This window comes from Motacilla alba, chromosome 1A, assembly GCF_015832195.1.
Source record: "Motacilla alba alba isolate MOTALB_02 chromosome 1A, Motacilla_alba_V1.0_pri, whole genome shotgun sequence".
NCBI classification, from domain to species: domain Eukaryota; kingdom Metazoa; phylum Chordata; class Aves; order Passeriformes; family Motacillidae; genus Motacilla; species Motacilla alba.
Genome location: NC_052031.1, coordinates 33,184,474 through 33,208,383, shown reverse-complemented (window position 1 = coordinate 33,208,383; position 23,910 = coordinate 33,184,474). Strand labels below are relative to the sequence as shown.

Here is a 23,910-nt window from a genome sequence, read left to right as displayed (position 1 = left end):
ACTTCATATGAGACAAAAAAGACTGCCTGCATCAGAAGTAAGAAAAACTAGTCAAACGACTTCATATCACAGAGTATGTCACTATCAGGCAGCAACTTGACTTAGAAACTTGACTTCGGTGTGGAAAGGCTCAGCTTTCACATATTCACAGGATATTCTGAGTTGGAAGGGACCCATAGGGATCACCACGTCCAAGTCTTAAGTGAATGTCTGTATGGGCATTGAAGCCACAACCTTGGTGTTACTAACATCATACTCTCACCAAATGAGCGGATAGAGGTAGGAAATTCAAAACATTGAGAGGTCCTCTGAGGCAATGGGATTTTCTTGGTATGTATTTCTTCAAAATTAAGAACCTCATTTTCAAGATCTTAATGAGCACTAGGAGTCCTTGCCCTGACACAGGAACTGCTGGCATAGAAACATCTCACTAATTCCATGTTCAAGGTTTTGTATCTCAGCTATGTCAGAATCGAACTGGAAATAATCTGAAGAAAAAGTTATTATAAAAAAGCATTTTTGTAATATTTTAAATGTGGTTTGGCACTGCTTAAACTGGCATTCTGTATAAAATGAAACTCTGACCTCATTTAAAAAAAGTACTACAATCATCAATCATATAATCATCAAATGGTTTGGGTTGGAAAGGACCTGGAAGATCACCTAGTTCCAACACCCTGCCAGAGGATAAGATACCTTCCACTAGACCAGGTTGCTCAAAGCCCCATCCACCTTGGCCTTGAGCACTCCCAGGGGTGGGACATTCACAATTTCTCTGAACAACTATTCCAGTGTCTCACCACCCTGACAGCAAGCAATTTCCTCTTAACATCTAACCTAAACCACTCTCCTCCAGTTTAAAGCCATTTCCCTCCATCCTATCACTACAGGTCGTTGTAAAAAGTCCATCTCCATTTTTCCTGTAGCTTCCTCTGGTTACTGGGAGGCTGCTCCACAGTCTATCTGAAGCCTTCTCCTGGCTGAACAGCCCCTACCCTCTCAGCTTGTCTAGATGATCACAACTAGGATCAGATTAAAAATCTGCTTAAGGAAATTAATTTCTTATTATCTCTTATCTCCTACCAAACTGAAATATGCTCTCTATACTGTCAAGAAGAAAACAAAATTGTTGGAAGTTTTCTGAACAAGTTACAATTCTTACTTAGGCTTCAGTGACGAGACGCGCAAGCAGATGCTTCACGTGCATCCTGCATGTCCCTGGTCAGAAGGTCACCAACGATCTTCTGCTGTTACAATCATGCGAATTCTAGAATTGCATCTATCTATCTATCTATCTGTCTTTTAAAACAGCTATATAGCATGGAATGAGCCATCTCTTCTCCTCACCAAAGTCCTGCTCAAGGCTGTGAAAAGCTCTGGACTGCTCCCCTGCAACAAATCTACCAGGCTATTCAGAGAGTCTGTGGTTCAAGTCAAACAATATGACAATGCAAGAAATTCTACCTAAAGACTCAACAGAACCAATGGAAATAAAAAACAAATACCCTTTTCAGCATCAACTTCAAAACTGGATTTCAGATTCCTCCATTAAACTGACGCCTGAGAGCACTAGAAGACTATGGAATTTCCAGGGCTTTCCAATGCAGCTCTTTGGAACAAACAGCAAAACAATTGATTACTTAGTCCTCTGCTCTACTTACAAACCCTTCCTTTCAGTCAAATTACAGGCATACACAAACAAAATAAATACAATATAAAACCTCTGATAGATCTTTACAAAGGGCTATGTGAAGCCATGAGAAAAACAGTCTCTGAGTCCATGAGCAGCAGTATCAGGCCTCAGTGGCAAACACGTGGCCCTGATGAAGTTAATGACAAACCTTTCACTGACTCCTGTGAATGTGAATTTGACTTTATGCCTGTGCTACATAAAATAATTCTGCTAATAAAAACCAGGTTGCTCCATAGGCTTTTTTTAAGCATCAAAGGCTATACCTACGATACGAACCACAGGATGGTACTGAGGACCTAAGGTCCAAACCACACACCTTTCAAGAGGTTTTTATTTCCCTCTAGCCTAGTCCTGTGTCTTGAATGTCTAAAAGACTGCACTTCTACAGCTCATCTTCCAATTTGGTTTCATTTGAAAGGAGTCCAACCAATGATCTCTGGGACTGCTACACAACACCTACAGTAAGTGGTGAAAATTTGGAGCTGCATCTCCGAAGCATACTCCTGATTTGACCTAACACACTAATGCGGATGCATCCAAGGAGTTTAGAGTATGTCTGTGCAATAAAACCTCTAAAATTAAGGAGTACTGAGGCCCCTATGAAGAGGGTTAATAGGTAATAGACTCACAGCCTTCAATGTGTTCACATGGGTGCAGCAACCTACAGGGAAGGTGAGTTTTACAGCAGCAAGCACTGTGTTTCTGATTTCAACTATGTTCATTTGCCACCTGCTTGATCTTGTTATCTTCAGGACTTTCATTCAATTAGCCCTCCACATTTCGAAAGCTTTTCTATGTAGCTGAATATTTTATTTTCAGACCATTTTGTTTAATCTTTACAGTCTATTCTACAGACAAGGGTCTTCTTTCTTTCCCTTGACAGCTTTGCAAAGTACACATTATTGCATTAAAAAGATCATCTGATGTCTCATATGCTTGTGATAAACTGGGCTTCTTGTCCTCTTCACTTGGGCTCTCCCTCCCCCTCTCAGTTTTATAGTAGTCAAAAAAGATTTACTTCTCTTCTAAAAAATAATATATAAATAAATACACTGTGAATCACAAACATTAAATACTTAATTTGAACCAGCAGAAATACCAGCTACCGGAATTCTACAGTGGTCTGCTAGCTCGTATGTCTCTGCATGTGCATATTGAAGGAAACAGCAGAAATAATACTTTACAATTTGATGAACAACATATGACACAGAACCTCTAGACTCCCAAAAAAAGAGTTATAAACTTATGAAAACATAGAATTCTGCCCTCTCCAAGAAAAAAACCCTACACGCTCCTTACTTGCACAGATACTAAACCATCATCATTAAGGCCTGACATATAAATAAATTGGATTAAAGAAGAATATAATCATTAAGGATGAAACTAAAATATGGGTGATAAAAATGGACATTTTCTGACCGTATGTTGGACGTCTAAACAAAAAGGATGATGCTGTACCATCTGCTTTCAGGCAGACTCCTCCCCTGATTTCAACTACAAGCTAGAAGGAGCCCATGAACTTAATTTAAACTGGAAAGAGAGAAAAAAAGAGAAGGGGGAAAAATTCTCCAGACCATGAGAATCAAACATGTCATTATCTCAATGAAAGCTGCAGATCTGGACAATTATCTCTAAAAATTACAAGAAGCAATCATATCATTGGAATAACAAAGTAAAAAGACCACGCTTTCAACAGGCGCAACAGCAAAGTAACACCAAGTAGCAAAATATGCATTATTTAAAAAAATGAGTGAAACTGTCAAAAGTATTGGTCTCATAATAAAGTAATGCATACAACCCATTTCAGTAATTCCCATTTCTGCAAATCAGATTCTTGACTTGACAAATAGCCCATTCCATACTGAATGCTCCACTGATACTGCCTATTCTTTCTTCCCCATAAAAATACGAACACAGAAGGGAAACATTCTAGCCTACAAGCTGCCAGAAGTGCTGTACTAGCCCTTTTCACTGAAAACTCAATGTAGTGTACTTACAAGAGAAAACTTGTTTAACATGTCAGGCTGCTGCCTTTTCCCTTTTCCCCAAACTCTTCAACCACCCCTATTCACCTGTCACACATTCCTAACTCAGAGGGGATGGCTTGACTGTTATAAATTAATTACTCTCATAAACCAAGTATTTTTGCTGTTTCCCAGGGATTGCACCCAAGGTGAGGATCAAGCAAGCAACACTCAGCGCCCAGATATGCAAGGTTCAAGCCAGACGGGAGGAAGCAGACAGAAACTGACCCATGTTTTACTGCATCTGGCATTTGCCTTCCCCAAGCTGCTTATGAGAAGATCACCAGCATAGATACATTTCAAAAAGCCAGTTTTTTAATGCCAGTAAGCTTCCCCGTGTACCTGAAAAGTGCCTGACATAAAAACTACAGGTATAAACCACTCATCTAGTATGCAGTGGTCTGTTTTCTCCAAAGAAATATCCTGTGGAACATTCACTGGAAAATGCAATAGAACTAGTTCTTAAGGAGACTGCTAAAGCCAGCTTTCCTGTGTTTAGTGGCTAATACTCTGGGGAACCTTGGCTGTAGTTTTCAGTACCTTCTTGTGCTGTTTGAGCTTTTGCAAGCATATACTTTTACAACTCTTTTAACAGCTATGCAAAAGAACTGAAAAAAATGGAGGGGGAAATGACAGGACTGACAAGAGGAAAGAGAATACAGAGTGAAATAAGGGTTTGAAATTGAGATGGTGGGGGTGGATTTAAAACAGAAGTTTTAAGAAAAATGTTGAGCAGGGAAAGGAACTGGAAAAGGGAAATCAGAAATGTTAACTTGTGATGAAGCACACAGCCACACCTTTTTATCATCTAATATTCAATCCATTTTCCCAGTGACACCCCATATGAAAACCCATACACACGCGAAAAACATGCAGATGAGAGGTGCACCAGGCTCGTTAGCTGTAAACATCAGTGAGGATACAAAATTTTAAGTACCTAAGAATGAAATACCTCCATTGCCGAAGAATGAAAACACACTTCTGATAGACACTTCTAAAGACTAAATGAGGTCAGGAAACGTGGAAACTTTTAATGAAATATATTACCAGTCACTACAAATATATGAGGCATGAAAATTACTGTGAATGGAAAAACTAAGTTCTAAGTGCACGTATCCTGCTGTTCATCTGTGCTCTTTCTCACTGGATTTAAGGAAAATACGCATGTTTCCAGGCAATGTAGAACAAAAGCATTTTGGTTTTAAACTTTATCTAGTGCACCCTACATTTGAGTCTTATCACCCCTCTGATGTCCCATAGTGCCCCTTTATAACCTTTGTTACTCAATTACTGAACAAGTTATCTCATTGTTACTCTCTTTTGAAGGAAGAGTTGAGCCTCTTTTCATGCTGATAAGATAGGCATAAATATTCACTCGAAGCAAACATTCAATTGTAAAGTGTCCTGAGCAAACTACCAGAGTCTAAAGGTAGGAAGCTGTGATCAACTTCTTTGCTCTCTTAACCCTTTAGTCAATTCACCAGAACAAAGAGACACAGAAGATAGATGCTTTTCTTACAAACGAAATTACTGTTCTCTAAAGGAATGGACTTTATAACATGCTTTATAACACAGCAAATAAATCTGGAAATGAAATACCTACCCATTTTCTGGGCCGGCCTCTAGGTCGCTTTTCACCAGTGGCTTCTGCTTTCTGTAAAAGAAGCACAACATATTTTATACCTCAGCATTACTTAACAGCCCTAGTAACTAGTAACTGCTTTCCTGTAACATTAGCTACAATCATACCTCTTGGGTGGCACCAGGCCCCCCAGCTAAGCTGCGTGTTTTCTGGCAGAATGTGTGGCTATGCTGCTTTTTCTGACATTTCCTAGGCAGCGCTCACCTGCACTCAAGGGCGTCCGCAGCCCTGATCCACATGTCCAGGGGCATGCAGGAGGGTGCCCACCCAGCCCCAGCTGCTCAGGGCCCTCTGCAGAGCCGGGGGTGCCCTGGCCACCCATCCCACATGCAGGCTGATGGTGGGGACACAAGGCAATTGGGAAACTTGAGAACCTCCAAGAACATAAAATCTAGTCTTTCACAGGCCATCAAAAAGTACTTGAAGATACTAAATTAAAAATACAGCCAGTTTCAAGTTTGATCAAAGCAGTTTACAGCAGCTATAATTCATTTTTTAGTCCCATTATCGTCACACGTGAAAGTAATTAGGACAGAATATCACCATGAGCATGTCTGTGTTCTTACTGGGAAATTTCTCTACTTTTCACATGAAGTTTTCCAGGTAAAAGCACACCTTTAGGCTGTAAGTAAACCCCGCATGGCCCAAAACACACCTTCCCTTTCCAGGTTTAAGGAAACAAAGTGGAAGAGGCCCTAGAAGTGACAGCTATATTTACGTAAGCCCAGCAGTAGCTCCTGGAGCTCAGCTTAAAGGAAATATGGGTCCTTTAATAGGCTCTTCCACTAATTCCACTGTGTGACATTGTGAATACTACTACTAATAACAGTACTTATGTAGTACACTAAAAAACTTACAGAGTTTAAAATGAAAATTCCAGGTTATTCTCTCTAGCAAGGCTATGCTCATCCATACACTTCACGAGGTAAATAATCCTCTTCCACTCAGAATTTTGCCACCATCTGTAGTCAGTGCAGGACTTTCCAGATACAAGGTCCCCAAGAAAGAAGACTTTTAGTACACATAAATTGTGTTCCTTTGGTTTTTTCCCCCCAGTTAACTGTATGTGTATTTGATTTGCCCTTAGAAATCAACTGTGCCATTAAATAAATCACTTGCTGGTCAATCGCTGTAACATATACTGTAACCCAATGCTGTGTAAATCGGATCTCTCTAAAGGAGAACTTGAGCTTAGGAACTAGTGGAGAAATCTTTTCAAAAAAACCTGCCCTGTGAGTTAAATGCAATTACTTTGAAATAAATACCTCACAATAAGAAAGCTGTGAAAAATAAAATTCACACTCCTGAAGGGCAAAATTATCACTCAGACTTGTTAAGAGAGTAAACTTGAGCTTTAATAGTTTATACCAGTGTTACATGTAAGGTGAAACCCTCTTAAGAGAATACTTGTTAAAGTGCATTTACTATATCCTGTAGCTGTCTATTTCAGAGTTTTGTTTCCTTTAAGCGTTCAATTTCTTTATACCCTGTAACCTGAAGGATGCAAAAAACCAGATATGGTTTAGTGTTGATAAGCTATAGCTCCCTGCTTCTATGTTTACTTCATGAAACACTGGGCATAAATCTTAAAAAGAAATACCAGTTACAACTGGTCTTAACAAATCAACACTTGACATGTTATCAGAACACTAAAGCTATTTATTTTCTTGTGTGTATTACTGCATCTGAAGGAAAGATCCTTTTCCAAAACTCTATAAAAATAATTAATTTTTTGAATACAAAGCTACTTTGGTCTAATAATTAAAGTCCATACAAACCTGAAAAAAACCCATCCAAAAATTTTAGCTACAAATAATAATGAACATAAGAGATTTCTTTGAATAACTAATCTTTGCTTCCTGCCATAAACTGTCTCACAGGGTGGCCGCTTCCCGTGCAGCTCAGCAATGCTGAGCTCTACCACCACCAAAGGTCCATGTCAGAAGTGGCCAATGCTCCTGCTGGCTAGTTTGGGTAATGGTTTGTCAAGTGCTTGGGGACCTTGCAGGTTGAAAGGCACTATATTCCTGCAGTATATGACTTCCACCTCATGTTAGAAGAAAAACATTTCCATAGCTCTTATCAAAACCAAATCTTTCCCAGAGGTGAGCTGAGCAAACAGCCAGGCATGCCAAAGGTGATGTTTTGGTACAGAGAGATTCTGTAAGTAAACAGCAAGGTTTTCACAGATTAAACTGCAGAAAATGAATGACAAGAACGTCCAAAGTGGAAGTTTTAATCTCCTTTTCAAGAGAAGAGAAAGACAAAACTCTTCGAGAACAAACAAAAAGAGCAGTAGCAGCACAGTGGTAATGATAACTACATGAAGTTCAGGAAAATATTCCACCTCCTTCCCTTTTTTTTCAGCCTGCATTTTACTAAAATACTGCATTTTAGCAAATAGCTGTGTTTTCTCCAACAGCGTAAGACTTTCTTTCAACTGGAGCCTTGAAGAAATGTTTTACTCTGTGTAAGATAGGTAATACATTGGTTCTCCATGAAAGCACTAATACATGGCCTTTCCTCTTGAACAGGTTTCTGCACCATCAGAAACACTCCAGTCTGTTGGCTCTTGGCTTTAATTGAAGTGTTGTCTCTGAAGCTAGGGGCAAATCCTGACAGAGCTCCAGGCCACTCCGAGGTGGTGTTTGGTCAGGGGCTTTTTAACATTTGGTGCTACTACGCTATGAGGCATGACCTTGCTTTTTATAGCTAAAACATGAAATCACTAAAGCTTAAACAAGGGTCAGGTATGTTATCAAACACAAAGTGTATTTCATTAAAAATATGAAATTTCTTATAAACAATAATATGAACACACCTTTTTTGCAATGTCACATTTGAGGAACAGAACTAAACTTACTCACATTTAAAAACATGATCTATATGGAAAGTGGTTTTTATTTACCACAGGCGAGAAAGATCATAATTCAGTCACTGCTATCTGGAAGTGAGCTAACAGTCACCAGGAAACTGGCAATCCATTTAAGCCCTGTACCACAGGGCCATCAAACCCTGCTTCCAAACAGTTTCTCCCAGCAACTCTAGGACTTGACTGCCCATGATCTCTGCCTCCTTATTGCAAAAAATGTGCTGTATCCAGATAGAAACCAAGGCTACACTACTGAAAGCAATTAACAAGACAAGACAAATATAAATAATTGAATGGCTATAAAGTGCTCTTTGGGCATCTATGTATTGTCAAGGAAGACCTCAAATGCAACAGATTTGAATAACTCTACATTGCAAAATGATCTGCTGGAGATCTCAGATAAAATATGTCAGAGCTTTAAGTCAGGTAAAATAAGTGATAGTTCTCAGGAGGAAGACCACTGTTGTCAGAGTCAAAAGACCTAGCCCAGGAATGTGTCCCTCTCAAAAAACCACACAGTTATTTAGTCAAAAAATATTCTCCTAAAAGAACCTTAGGCATTGACTAAGTACAAAAACATCACACTTTCTATGTCCTGTTTTATCCATTTTAATGCTAAACTGAAATCAGTCTTCTGCTTTTCCTATCTTGGTCAAAACATTTGATTTTGAGGTCTCTTATCTTTTCGGTGCAATAACCATGCTACAATCACTTGATAAATTTGATCTTGTTTTCCCTTTAAGCTTGTAACGAGTGGTGTTGATGAAAATGAATGAAGCATGGAGAAGCCAACTAGATTTTCGTGACCCAATTCAGGGCAGAGTCCTGATCACACGCACTTTTCTGGTTTGTTTTTTTTTTTCTTTTCTTTTACCTTTGGACTGCTTAACCCAGGGGCATGCCTTTCTACATACCAAACCTGGCCGTGTAACTAGAGACAATAGCAAGTGTAGTCACACACAGGATCACAAGCCCTAGTTTTCAGAGGATGATGCATCAAGCTCTGTAGGCATTTTCAGTGAATCTCATTACACCAGTAACTACAACAAAACTCAACATATTTTAGCTGAAGGTAAATTTTAATAAAGAATTTTTACCATTGTATATTCCTGGGACATCCCTTGACAATTCCTTTAACGACAATCATATAGTAGCCACTATTCTTTTTTCTAATGTCACAAATGTGTTTCCTGCTCCCAAGCAGGAAAGTATTCATGCCTGCACAGTATTTTTGTCAAGCCAAACTATTGGAACTAAAAAAAAAAAAAAAAAAAAAAAAAAAGCCCTATAAAGGGCAATGTGATGGGCTGGGAACACAGCTCACCAAACAAATAAAATTCAACCACAAAACACCCAGGAAATTAAAAAGGAAGTTTCCCCACTATGATCTTCCTGAAAAAAACAGTTGTGCTTTAGGAAGAAAAAAACCCAAAACCAAATTCACATTTTGCTATTTTTTTAGAAAATATTTTAAATTAATGACCGAATAACTTGTTAAAAGATGCAGACTGCATAATAACAACCTAACTGTGGGGACTCAAGTGCAAAGTGATCAGGAGTTTCTTTCTCTACCTCTTCTTATCTATCTGGTAACACATTGTGTTCCTCCTGTTTGTGAAAATTAAACAATTGAGAAATGGTTTGGTCTCCTATAAAACACAGTTTATTTCTTGTGTCTAGTTTATAAAAACTTAGGCATGTGTGATATGCAAGGCTTTAAGGAAAAAAGAAAGCCTATCACCCAAAATTAGAGTAATTGCCACATTATTAGCTGTTCAGTTAGTTTTGCAACATTTTGTATGCATTGTGAAGTTTCACATTGCTAATTTCCTAACAAGCACAGTTTGTTTTCAGATGCCCCAAGGCCAGTTTACTAAGACCAAACACAAGCTCTTAAACCAAAAAAAAAAAAAAAAAAAAAAGAAAAAAAAGAAAAACCAAAAAAAAAAAAGAAAAAAAAACCCAAAACAAATTTTTTTTTAAAATGCTGTGAACCAAGAAATTTTAAACATACAACACAACCACAATTCCAGGGAAAACTGTCCACCAACTGATCTAAGAGTATTTCCTTTTTGAAGTACAACAAAACAAAGCCCCAGTTCTGGAGTATTTTTAACTCACCGCCAGTTCGTGCAATACATTTTTAATTGTGATGTGTAATGCTTTGCAAGAGAACACCCAATCAATTAATCATGAGTGCCTTCTCATGGCTGCCCGGTGGGTCCTCCTGGTCGACGTTTATCTAACATGTTGTGAACACTCTGAAGCATTTCAATGAGCTCCCTTTGAAACACACAGGGCGCGCACTATCCTTCAGAAATTCCAGCCAATTCCAGCTGGGTGTATAGTGCCCAGGTTCACATGTAGAGGGGCTTAAGCTAAGATACCCAGGGCTCCTTCTGGGAGTTGAGACAGCCTGGAGAAAGTCTTAATGAATGCACATATGCATATGTATGTGTAAATATGTGTACCACAAAATGGAACATATAGTTCACTCCTTTTAGGGGTGATACCCTCACCACCAAATGCAGCTTTCTTACAGTGCCAAAATATTCCCATCCCTATTACAGTTAGAAAAAATATTGGAAATAATATTACATTAAAAGATACTTTTGAGGAACCTGGTAAAAGCTGAACTATTTTAGAGAGGGATAATTATCAATTTGGAAAAAGGGCTAAAATATTTATTTGAAATGTGATACCAGTCTCATTCTTCTAGTGAGGCTTAATAAGTGTTTTATATTTTAGAGGATTCATCAAACACTTACATACTTTATCTATAAACCTAGAAACCAGTAAGACTTGTAATTACATACCCCTCAAAGAGTTTTTTTCTATTATAAAAGACACGTGGTCTTTGGTCAATTTTTTACATTAGCAATACCCAAAAGCTTTAATTAGAGCAATAACTTGATGCATTCTGAAAATCAAAATGTTAAAATGAAATTACTCAGTTTCTAAATTAGTCTGGGAAAGCAAAACTTTGTACCAGAATCATCTGGAAAACTCTTGATTTGATAAAGTTATGCATATATATGAATGCTTTAAAATTATTTTCCATTTATACTGACTTCCAAATCACTTGTGTAAATGAAATAATGGCAATATTCCTTTCAGAGGCATCTTTTAAAAACTTTTCTACAGATTACTTAAAATTTTATCTTACTACAAATGTTTTCCTAGGAAAGCCAACACTCCTAGGAGTAATATTTAAAATAGTAAGCTCACATTTGGATTTGCTACACTAATAAAAAACTTCTCCCTCTCTTTTGAAAAGCGACATATAAACTATTTTAACATGAATCTGAGGAATGCTTTTACTGTATAAAGAAAAAAAAATCAACATTTTAAGCACATTACCTTGCAGAATGGCTTTGAAAGATTTTTAATACTAAACCTGTAAAGCATTTTTTACTAATTCATGGATTTCTTGACAGAACATGCTGCTTTTTTTCCAGCCCATAAAGTAAAAAAAAAACAAAACAAACCAACCAAAAAAACCAACCAAAAAAACTACTAATTTTGAATTTAAAGACAATTGGAAAAGTACCTCAAACAAATGTTGACAACACTTTAACCAAAACAGACATGAAACCATAGCCACCTTTTAATGATTTAATATTTATCAGTAGTTGCTATAGTAATGTATAACATTGAAAACTATCAAACTTAATATGGCCAGTACCATGGGCATACTGAAAAATGAACCATAATTAGATGAGGACACAAATACCTCCCACATATTTTGTCAGGCACCTCTTTAAAAGATACTGATACACTTTAGCACTACAGTTCACTACCAGATTGTGCAAGCTTTAGTGATTTAGTACCTGTAAACTAGTGCTAACTGCTGTACAACCAACAACATAAACAAATCCCCCATATTTGTTTTCAAGCCCATACACAACAATTTGCCTTCACTAAAATATTTCCTACAGAAGGGTATGCATGACTGGCCTTGCTAATACAGCTTTTTTATGGGGTGCTTTCCCCAGTTCAAATAAAACTTAGTCAAATTTTCATGTTGTATTTGTGATGTACAGTCCATGCACTAAATGCAGTGACTTCAGGGAGCTTCTCCTGTAGCTGAGGGCAATCAGAACCACCAGAATAAAGTCTGGTCCCATCACCAAGCAGAAACAGTGGTGCAGAAGACTAAAAGCACTTCCAGTAAAAGTCTCTTTGAAACTGATTACTAAACAAGATACAACAGGCTTTTACTGTGACTGGAAGTTTACTTTACCATCACATTTTAAAGCTGTAAATTTCAATATATGCACTTATTTCCATCAACACATAATTGGATTTACTCCTAATTAACTTATGTTTGACAAAGCACTTAGCTCTAATATACAGATTTGGTCTCTAGTAGTAACAACTGTGAGTGGGCAAGAAATTAATCTTCCTCTTACAAAAATCTTAATGAAGAAAATAATATCCTTAACATTGACTTCCTTACTAGATACAGGACATCTCATGGTTTCTCATTAAATACATTGTTATTTCACTAATCTGTAGACTACTAAAAAAGATGCCCTTATAGGCTCTGTACTTAGGGTCTTGATATTAATTCTGATTTAAAAAATGTGAATTCATGTTTTATGTAGCTTCCATTATTAAAAGAGTTCCAACCCCACACTTCACAGCCTAAATTATTGGATTTTTTTGCAACCAGTTGATAAAAAAATCAGCATTACTAATTTTTCTCTTTAATAATCTCACCTTCTGAGCTGCTTTAGAGGGACTCTTGTTTTTGCTTCCTTTGGGTCTTCCTCTTGGTCTTTTAGGAGATGGTTCACCAGTTGGTTCCTAAATACAGGAAAACATGCTACTGTGGCAAGAGGTTACAACTAACCCAGATGTTCTAAAGGATAAACTAAACTGAGAAGTTGCTTAAAACATACGAATTAACAGTGTCAGTAAATAACATAATATTAATAATGCAACATAAAAAATTTAGCAAGTCCAGGTAAAGGAAAAATATATTTTGCACAATAAATGAGTTAAACTTCTCTTGCAATTGCACAGAAAAACTTGGGGAAATGTGAATATTCTAACACACAAGTTATAGCAGGGAGCACATTTTTTAAAAATTGTTATGATTTCCCTCATATAGGAGCAGTTATTTAAAAAAAAACACAGTTACCCATTTAACTTCAAATGCATTGCATTATAGCAAGATGCAATTTTCACATGTAGTTTCTAGCACAAGCTTTTTGGGGGAAAAAAGTTAACTACCAGAATATTGTAAAGTAAGATGAGACTACTTCTCTCTCAAGGGGGCAATTTTTTTTGTTGTTCTGCAGTCGGCATTATATTCACACCTTTTCTAAAGAAAATTGATTTGTATTAACATGCAAATTTAAACATTTTTTCAAATAGAACACTTGTAAGCCAAAAAAATTCGACCAAAGAAAAATCTGAAACAAAACCCCAACTCGAAAATGAGTCGACACTGATTATTTTAGCTATTTTCTTAACTAGTTCCTTTGCCTGCCAGTGAATAACCAGTCCTTAAAACTGGGTATGAATTACTAAGAATTCAGATTCCAAATATTTATTCAGTGAATCATAAACACTATGTCTTGAATATGATACATTTCATTCATATTACAGTTTGCGGTAGAACTAATTAAGTGCAGTTTGTTAACTTAAACCAGTTTAAAGCCCGTCAGCTTTCATAATTCCCGGGTAGGTTAAGGGGAGGCTGGCGAGGGGACTCCCCAAGTGCTCAGTGGCAAGCCTCGCAGGCACTGCACATCTGGGCTCTGAGCACGTTGAAGGAGACGCGGTTTTCTTTCACTTCCACACATTCAAATGATACAGGAGGAAAAAAAATAGGGGAAAAAAAGAAAATAGAAAATAGAAAAAGAAGGAAAAAGAAAAAGAAAAAGAAAAAGAAAAAGAAAAAGAAAAAGAAAAAGAAAAAGAAAAAGAAAAAGAAAAAGAAAAAGAAAAAGAAAAAGAAAAAGAAGAAAAAGAGAAGCCCGGGCACAAACCAGCAGGGTCGGTGGGTGCTGGCTGCCGGGGCTGGTCGAGGGCAATCAGGGGGTGAAGCAGAAGGGGTACAGAGCCGGCAGTCACCGGACCGATGGAGTGAGTGTCACTAAGGGCAGAGCGAGGTAACGGGGGGCTCTGCTTTTACGGCTTCCCAAAAAAAAGTACTTTCTGGGAAATGTACAGGACCATATCGGGGCGGGGGAGGGGAAGGAAGCAAAGCACCCGGGTTTGCCCCAGCTCCGGGCTCTGCTGCTCAGCTCTCTCCATGTTTCGAGCCCCTCGAAGGCTCTCGTGGCAGTGGGGCTGATGCCAAATGAATGGGAAGTAAACACGTTTAAAGCCCGCGGACGCTCGCTTTAAAATGAGCTCCACGGACAGCCCTGCTTCTCAATCGTGACTTCCGAGGGAGGCAGGGAAAAGGCTGCGGGCGGCTCCGCGCTGCCCCCGCCGAGCTGCGGGATTAATTGGTTGCATCCGCAGGCAAAATCCTCCTTCGGCGGCGCCGGCGGAGGGGCTGCAGAGCGCGGGGGCTCCCCCCGGGCCCCTCGCCCGGCGGTAGGGGCTGAGCGCGGCTGGGCAGCTCCAGGCGATGCGACAATGGCACTTCGGGAAAGGAAGGGGAAGGGGGGTGGGGGTGGGAATAACACACGGATCTAGCAATCTTAGCTCGAATTCAGATCTTGCAAGTCAAAAAGGGGAGCCCAGCGCGGCCCTTTCGGGGCCCAGGTGGAGACTGTGGCTGTGGGTGGAAGGGAGCACAGGGCTACGCTCCCCGCGTCCAGACACGGCAGCGTTCCCGTCGCCTCGACCTGCCTTGGGAAAGCGCCGGAGCAAAGGCAAAAGGTGTTGCAAATACAGGGCAAGCCCCCTCCGGCTACCTCCCCCACCTCCATCGGCAACGGGGGCACCTCTCTCCATACGATGAGGGGGGCGATGGGGGGGAGGTGGGGAAGGGGGGGAATCCGGGGGGGGGGGGGGGGGTGGCGAGGAAAAAGGCGAAGAAAAAAACCCTATGCGACTTTCTAGTCACCCTCCTCTCCCCCAGCCCCAGCATCTAGGGGCAGTTCAGGGGCTGGGCTGGTCAAGATCGGAGGCGGCAGCAGCGCCCGGTGGGACCCGACACATGCACACACACGCGCGCACACAGATTGAGATATAGCGAGGGCTCAGAGAGGAGGGAGACGGCAGAGCCCCGTTCCCCGCTCCTCGCTTTCGCAATTTCAAAATCAGCTCGAAATGACCCAGCGAGCGCTGGTTGGTCGGAGCCGCGCTGCTCCATGTTCCCCATTTACATTGAAAAGCCCCAGCTCGCTCCCTGCACAATAGTGAAAGTCCCGAGGAGGCTCCGCGGTTCAGGCACGGGCAGGCAGCGCCCCGCCGCTCCAGGCTCCGGGGTCCCCCCGCCGGGGCGCCCGCCGGAGCCCCTCGTTACGCCTCTGCACCTCCTCGCCGGGAAGCAGCACAACAAAGCCCCCCCCGCCCCGTCGCCAGGACTCCTTGCAGCACAATACGTACATGTACATGCCTATAACACTATAGATCTGCGGCTCTACGTATCTATACGATACTGACTTGTGGTTGTTTCCTGGGTCTGCCTCGTCCTCTCTTCTGAGGCTCTGCGGTTGCAGGTTGCTCCTGGGCAGCAGTGGAAGGCTGACCGGGTCCCTCACCTTGTGCACTCATCGTGACTTCTGCTGCTCAGCCTGAAACCAGTCTCTCCAAAGCACCTTGAAGGGGGGGAATCAAAACGAGCTCTTGCTGCTTTTGCTGCTCGCTGCCACCACCACACCGGACGTCCTGGTGCTGCCAAAAAGGAGAAGAGAAGGGGAGGAGGAGGAGGAGGAGGTGATGGTGGTAGTGGTGGTGGTGGTGGTGGAAGAGGAGGGGGAATGAATCTCTCTTACAATTTAGGAATGGTTAGTAACATGAAGCAATTCAAAAGAGGAGAGGTTAAAAAAATTTAAAAAAAAAAGGAAAAGAAAAAAGGAAAGACAGAGTAAATTGCAGCCCTGGAAATGCAAGGAGAGAGGGAAATAGTCCGAGGGTAGTCGGGAGCAAACCAAGAAGAGGAAAAAAGTCCTACAAATTGAAAGCAAGTGGTGGCTATCGCGCTTAGATCGGATCAGGACAAATTAAGATAAGACACACTGAAAATGGACTGAGAACACTGCACAATCTTGCCAGAAGCATGCACCCTGGGAAGACGGGGATTTCGGCAGCAGCGGGAGCAGCGCGCAAAAGGAGCGATCATTTAAAAATAATAATAATAAAACGATTTGGGAGATTGGGAGGGAAAAAAAAATGGGGGGGCGGTCCTGGGTTCGTGTCTGTGATGCGAGCTCCTGAGACTGGAAATATTATTATGCGAGTCCTGCCCACGGACTAAACTAGGATGAGGGTTAAGGGAGGGGAAAAAAAAAAACCAACAAAACACCAAAACCAACAACAAAAACGAAGGAAAAGAAAAGAAAAGCCACCTTTACCCGTGGGTGGAAAAACCAGGAGGGGGCTGTAGGGAAAAAAAAAAAAAAAAAAGAAAAAAAAAAAGAGAGAGAGAGGAGGAGGCAGAGCGAAAACCCGGCGATGGGGGGCTGGCGGTCGGCCAGATAAAACACGAGCAGCACGGCAGCCGGGGCAGCGGCGGCAGAGCGCGCCGCCGCCTCACGTGTCCCGCACCGGCCGGGCCGCGCCGCCACCGCGGCTTTAAAGGGCCAGGCCGGGCCCGCCGCCCGCACGCGCCCGCGGCCACCGCGCGGGGCTGCGCGCCCGCTGCACGTGCGCGCCCCGCCGAACAAAGGCGGCCGGGCCGGGGCCGCCCCGGGACGCGCCCGCCGCGCTCCGGCCTCGGGCGGCCGCCGGCAGCGCGGCTCCCTCCCCGGCCGGCGGTGCGGCCGCCGGGCGGGCGCTGCCATCGCGGCGCGGGCTGGGCGCCTCGCGAGACGGCCGCCGCCGCGGTAAGATGTGGGCGGTATAACCCGACGGAGGGTCGGAGCTGTCCTGCCGGGAGGGTGACGGCACGGGGAATGACCTTGCGGAGAGCCCTGCCCCGACATTGTTCTGCCTGCGAGCATGGCGGGGCCGCAGGCTGCGGCTCCTCTCAGAGCCCGGGGGCAGGATGTCCAGCACAGCCCTCTCCCGCCGCCGGGGTTCGGTCCCTCCCGTGCAAGCCATGGTTAGGCGCCCCTCCACTGTGGCCACAAGCAGATGGCCACAACGGCCAGGCAGGACCCCCCTGTCTCTGCGTCGTCGTCCCCCCCCCTCCCCAAAAAAAATGTTTGTTCACGCCTGGGCTTCGTGTGCAGCTTGGGCATTTCCTCCAGCCCCACTCCTCCCACAAGGTCTTGCACTTTGGCTGACAGCCACCCCTGCAGTAACTGTCGGGTGACATCCTTTCTCCCCTGCTCGGGGCTGGACAAGCGCAGGAGAGCGCTCAGAAGGAATAGTTGCATTATCGTTTATAATACTGAAGAGGGCAGAGATACTGCTGCAACACTCCTTATGCACGCTATCGAAATACGGCCAGTTTTCTTGACACCTTATAAATTCTGATGTCTACTGATAAATAAGGAAACAAGCAGAAAGTTACTACAATCAAACACATGCAGTCATTGACCAGCAAGGACTGTGCTGTGAGGAGACAGCTGACTTATTTTCTATGGAATAGAAAAAGTACACTGCAGACAGATGGGCTAAAGAAAGAGTAATCCTAGAACACTTCTTAAGGCTGAAAATATTGCCAAAGTGTTCTTAATCCAATCACAAGAATCCCAAAGCCTGCTTCACTCCCATCCCCAAAAGCAACCAGCTATGGAAGATAGACACAGTCCACCTGTTCAATCTAACAGCTATCAGAAAAACCTTGTAGTCCCACTGCATTTTGTAAAATATTCGGTTCCCATCACACCATGAAGAAATCCACAGAGCCCTACATCTATTCTATACATCAAAAGAATAAGCTGCTGTATGCCATCAGGATTCCAAATAGAGATTGTGAAGTCTTTAGTTTAAAGTGCAGCAGCACATAACTTTTATAACATCCATTAATCTCTTTAAAGCATAATCATGCATCCATTTCTCTGGAAGAACGTGTTACATGCAACTGGTAAAAGCCTGTTGCTCCAAAACATCCGTCTCTACAGAATCATCCTATATGGGCTATTAATTGTACCACTAGTCTTCCCTTGAGCAGTTCTTGTAAAAATGCTATAGTTCAAAGACTTTTTACATACAGCCATAAGCAAATAATTTTCACATGAGATCAGTATTCCTAAGCTCACTGTTTGAAAGCTGTTCTGGACAAGAAAAGCCTTGATGCTTGCACTGCGCCCAGCACAACAGAGTTTGGGTCTTTCTACAGTCTGACTACAGATTCACCATCAGAAGAATCAGTATCCAAGATCTAAACAACTATGGTTCTTTCCTTTATTAGAAACTATCCTGATTCCCTCCTTAACCAAAAGTGCTTAGACAATAAATCAATTCCTTGGTATTGATATTCCTTATGGCAATTCCTTATGGATACAGAACTATCTAGACTCATCAAAAAACTTTTTGTTATGTCATTTATATACAGAGTACCTTAACCCAGGTAAGCAACATGACATCCAGAACCCAGAAAGCCTGACTTCCTCAAGTGGATGATGGAAGCTGAGGAGCCAGAAACAGCTCTTCATTTTTTTCCAGGTTCCTTCCCAAAAGAGATGTGGTAGCTGTTCCTTCCACTGTTCCAATCCATTCTCTGACAGTATAGCTGTATTTGCACAATATTCATTGTAAACACCAGTGAATACAACTTTATAATTAACCAAAGGGACTACTGCAAAGTCCCCGGAGTAGACATTACCTACTTTCTACCAGCTTTGGTCTGGGATTTAAGCTTTGGTCTATTAACAGAACTATTAATTATCAGTGGTTTTATTTTTTTTGTTTTCTGGAACCATTCATAATAGTATAGGAAATTTATAGACATAAAATCTGGCCTGATTTCTAGTCTCCATGAGTCTTAAACTCAGGGCATTTCCAAAGAAATCAGAGGAACTACCTAGAAAATTAAGAAGAAGACAATGAAAAATAATGTGCAGAGTTTGCTACCAAACCCAGAACACTTACAAAGAGGCCATTTGTTATTCTGTAATCAGTGTGATGGCTTGTACAGGTTTAACTGGCCTCTCTTCCCAGAGGAGATTTTTTAAATTGTGCATTCCATTAGCAACAGTAAAATTTTGCATCAGAACAAAGAACCAAGGTTGCAGGAAAGTATATTTTAGAAAGACGGAAAACTACAGGTTAAATAGGCCTTGGAGATTATAAATAGCAGCAATAAATAGCTTCCCTTGCTCACTTCTTCATCTATTTTCTTTCTCAAAAGCCCACGGATGCAGAAGAAACCATGCTGTATGGTCACAGGGAGATGTGTATGGGGAGCAACCTAACAGAACCCGTACATAAGTACAACTCCACCAGTCTGTGAGCTCAGATGGTCTCAGCTGGTAGTGCTTTTACACAAGGAGAGAACTTATTTATTTTTTTACAAGTTTGCTACTGAAGGTCTGTGATGCTAACTGTGTGATAGGAAGTGTGTCCCCAGCTTCATAATGCCCGCTCACTGTGTTCATAGGAGGGCAGAATCAGGACATCCCTCTGTTCTGACTCAGGACACCCCTTTGTTCTGCTCTAGCAGGTCCTGTTTTCTCCACCCTAGTTCTCCTGGAGTGCAAACTACTCAAAAGAGGCAGTGATAGTAAGTTTAAGGCCTGAGCTCAGGGGAAGCAGCAATTTTTTAACTCTGAAAGAGATCTCTTGCCCGGAATGGGAGAGCAGATGGTAAAATTCAGAATTTTTTTCACTGTTTCCTCCATATTTCAAGAAGCCTACAGCTCTGCACTGCCTCACAAAACCCCTTAGAGGAACAGCCTTGGCCTACCAGGGCTACAGGCTGCCATGTTTGTTTTTTGAGTGGGTATTTCACTTCTGGGGCCAACCAGGGAGGCCAAAGACATTTAAGTAGTTAAAGGCTACAGTGGGTACTCAGGGACCTGGGAATCCTGATACTCTGCTGCCAGAGAACCAGTCAGTGCAGGAGAAGTACATCTTGCAAACATTGTCTGCATTTGTGGGAAAAGTTAATTTTTGTTTTTCCCTGGTTCTTTTAGAATGGTGCTGCCTGTGGTGATACAAGAGAGAGAAGAGCAGACACATGAACCTTGAGTGCACCTATGAGATGGGCCATGGTGTATCACCATTCTTCCACTCTTTTTCATCCAGCTGGTGGGACCAGCAGTGGTTGTTGCTTCATAATCAGCAACCTGGAGATGGCTCTGAGAATGCTTTAGGGAAGCATGACTGTGACTGACAAAAAAGACCCGGAAAAGAATACTAAGGCTCACTCTCAGGCTTTGTCTGCACTGGGGAATTTCTTCCCTCCTCCAAATTCCCACCATTGCCAATATGAACGCAGCTGCACAATTGTTAGAGATGTTGGGAGGCATAATATATGAGTTTTCATCTAGTCAGCCATTTGCAGTACTGTGTCAATTAACCCTCCTCAGAGCAGGGTTAACTGATACAGTGCTGAAAACGGCTGCTGGAACTGAAAGCTGTCTATACTAAGGTTCCCATTGTTGCTAACTCTGGTGCAGCTGCAGTGGAATCAGTCCACGTGGGATTATTTGGTAACAATTCTCCAACCTAGAAATTGCTTCAAAATGCAGCACGGACACCTAATGGGCCAAAACATGCTTCCACTGTTCCTCAACAGCTATGCACCCACGCTGTTGCCATTCATAATGGGATTTCTTTCAGACCAGAAGGCACTTTTTGCATTTCTGTATTAAGTACTTACTACTTCATCTCAGCAAACTGGTGTTCCTATCACCCCCAGAGAAGTGCCTCTGCTTATTGGCTCTTACTAGCTCTGGACTTGAAGATGTGTGTTGGAAGAGCAAATTTTCTGTTAGTGTCTTTTCATTGATTCATACACTCAGTAATTCAAAATTTGGGCTTTCACGTGTGGAAACTTTGTAATTTGTTTTTGGTTTTAATTTCTTTATGCAGATCCAGTTCCTTAATTTATGGCTGGAGTTATGGTTCACTAGGAATTTTTCCTGCTTAACAAGTAAAGCCTTATTTGTGCAGAGCAGCACCATGAAGACTCAAACTGATTTCTGAGGGAGTAAAGTTCTATTTTGAATGAGCAGAGTTGGCAGAATCAGTCCCACTTATTTCCATGTACTTTAGGAAGCAGATATGAAACAGGCTGGTGAAATGGGTGTTTCACCCTCTGCTGAGTAAGACTGATACTTCTAAAAAGCTCCTCTCTATCCTTCTTCTGCATCCATGTCCAACACTAACTAAAACATGGAAGTGTTGTTTGGCATTTGTTACACTTTTGAACCACTATTTATCAGACAGATGCTGGCAGTCAGGTTTTCTTAACTGCAGTTTGCAAGTGTGAAAATGTTGAAGCTTAGGCTCAGCAAAAATCTCAGTGAAAAACTCTACCTCACTAAAGCCTCTGATTAATGGCAAGCAGGTTTCAATTCATGCATGACATCTTATGCAAATACAGAACACAGCTATTTGCAGGATTCTGGGCAACTGTATATGCCTATGAATATCTACAGAGGCTCGACATACCTGCCCAGGGAAATGGCAAAGGGGCAGACCCAAAGAGCTCCATCCAAAGAGGAGATGCAATCCATAGCCTCCCCAGCTGTAGTGGTGAGCACTAGAGCTTAGCTCAGGGTGTTGGGATGTTGAACAAAACTGATTTGGCAGAAACTTGGATACAGCTGAGTATTTTGAGAAAGGGGAAAGGAAGTGGTTCACTCTTCCTTCATTCCTGATACTGCTGTGATGGCTGTTTCTCACTCCCAGAGATCCCTTTGGACAAAGGGAGTGGGCACAGGAACTGAACTGCCTGCAAAGCGTGACAGCTGTCTGTGGAAGGAAGGAGCAGCTCCATACTGACGACCCTTTAGCTCAGGTTGAGCTGTGGGGATGCATGCTAGGGTTGTCAGCTCACAGTTGTCATACAGCTTAGTAAACATCTTTATATGTTTGCTTAAATGGTTTTCATTAATCTCCTGAAAGGTTCTTACAAAAATGCTAAACAACTCCCATCCCAAATCCCAGTGGAACTGGATTTCTCTTCTCCCTTACCCCTATTCCTTTTCCCTTCAATATTAGGCTCAGTATCTTGCATATGGCTTTATATGAAACTCAGTGATTAAAACTACTTAAGACTGGCTCATTTTTCTCTGCAATGAGTTCAGTTATTTCCTTTTTATACCTTCCAGAATTTACTATACCATATCTAAATATTGGCTGCAGTCCACATGTTTTAGATCATTCTCTATAATGGTCCTGTTGTTATAGAATCCTTTGTGTGTGTGTGAGAAAGAGAGAACATGCATATGTGTTGGAAGCAAGACAGGGTGTTTAGAATTGCTTGGAAAGAGAAATCAGGGTATACCAATTCCGTAAGGGATTTCTGAACTGATAACATAAAAGTGATAAAAATAATTGAGCACTGACATTGCAGACCTCCAGTTCATTACCTTCTATGTGTGATAAGTAGTATTTCTGATCCCAACATGTTACTTTACTATAGATATTCTACCAATATATCACTCATTCAACTTTTGTTGCTATATAATTTTACAGATCATATTTATTGTTGTCACATTTACTCATTTTTACTTGTATTGTAAGTGTAGATCCTTTGACCTGAGTCATACCTGTCAGTCAATGGTAAGCTGCATGGAGATGAAACTAAGGCACCATCTGAAAGTCCTAACTCATTATACCAAAAGCTCATTGCATGCTGAAGACCTGCACATTCTCTGTATGATCTTCAGCAAGTTATATGGATAAATAAGTGATCTAAGGAAAAAGCAGGAAAAGTGTCATTTGCCAAACCATAAGCTTTAACCAAAACACTCCAAAAAGTCACAGTGTCCTAATGTACAGCTAGAACTTAAGAGGAGGTAACTGAGAAATGCCTCTTCCAGGACAAAATTGAAATCAGTAGCCCTGCTGCAGTGGGTGCCTGACACTTGCCTGTTACTCCACATGTAGAGGATGCATTTAAGTGGCAAACAGACAGGCATGGACTGATTTTGTGCTCAGCAAGCATGCCCTACATCACAGCCCATCAGATAAACTACTCCATGCTCACAGCAGGCTGGACGTCCTCCCACATGCACTATGGAATCACAAGAGTGGGGCAAATTTGCTCTCCGGTTTCTTTCAACTTCTCATTGTGGACAAGTCTTAAAACAGCCTGTCAGTGTTGTAAATTCAGACCTCTTTCCCGTGTGGAGAAGTTCTCAACCTCCCAGAACAGAACAAACAGATGCAGAAAACCCTGCACTAGCTACTCCACTCATGTCCCACCCTTGTAGGGCCCTGGGCTGGAGATTAGGATATCATTTTCTGCTGGAATGAATTTCACCCCAAGTCAGTATACTTAGTTTCTATATACCCCCCCCCCCCCCCCCACCCCAGGCTAAGATAAATTTCTGCTTTGGTCCATTAACAATACTTGTATTTTTAATCAGAATTATTTTGTACTGTATTTTCTTTGGAAATAACAGTAATACAGTTTATGTGAAATACAAACAAATGAGGGAACCATTTTTACCTAAATGTATGAATAGCATTTTGCAATTTGTCATTG

The 23,910-nt window shown here is 41.7% G+C and overlaps 1 protein-coding gene across 2 annotated transcripts in view; it reads right to left on the bottom strand.

Moving 5' to 3' along the window:
- The window catches only part of HMGA2 (high mobility group AT-hook 2), a 110,197-nt gene extending 93,209 nt beyond the window's left edge, over positions 1–16,988 (bottom strand). Inside the window, exons 1-4 of one of the 2 annotated variants that reach the window (XM_038153992.1) lie at positions 16,715–16,988; positions 15,804–16,034; positions 12,954–13,040; positions 5,321–5,371 (exon numbers count right to left, since the gene is read on the bottom strand). In XM_038153992.1, coding sequence (XP_038009920.1) covers positions 5,321–5,371; positions 12,954–13,040; positions 15,804–15,914 — 249 coding nt within the window. In that variant the 5' untranslated portion in view covers positions 15,915–16,034; positions 16,715–16,988. The other variant, XM_038153991.1, reaches the window with a different exon arrangement.
- Between the last annotated feature and the right edge of the window lie 6,922 nt (positions 16,989–23,910).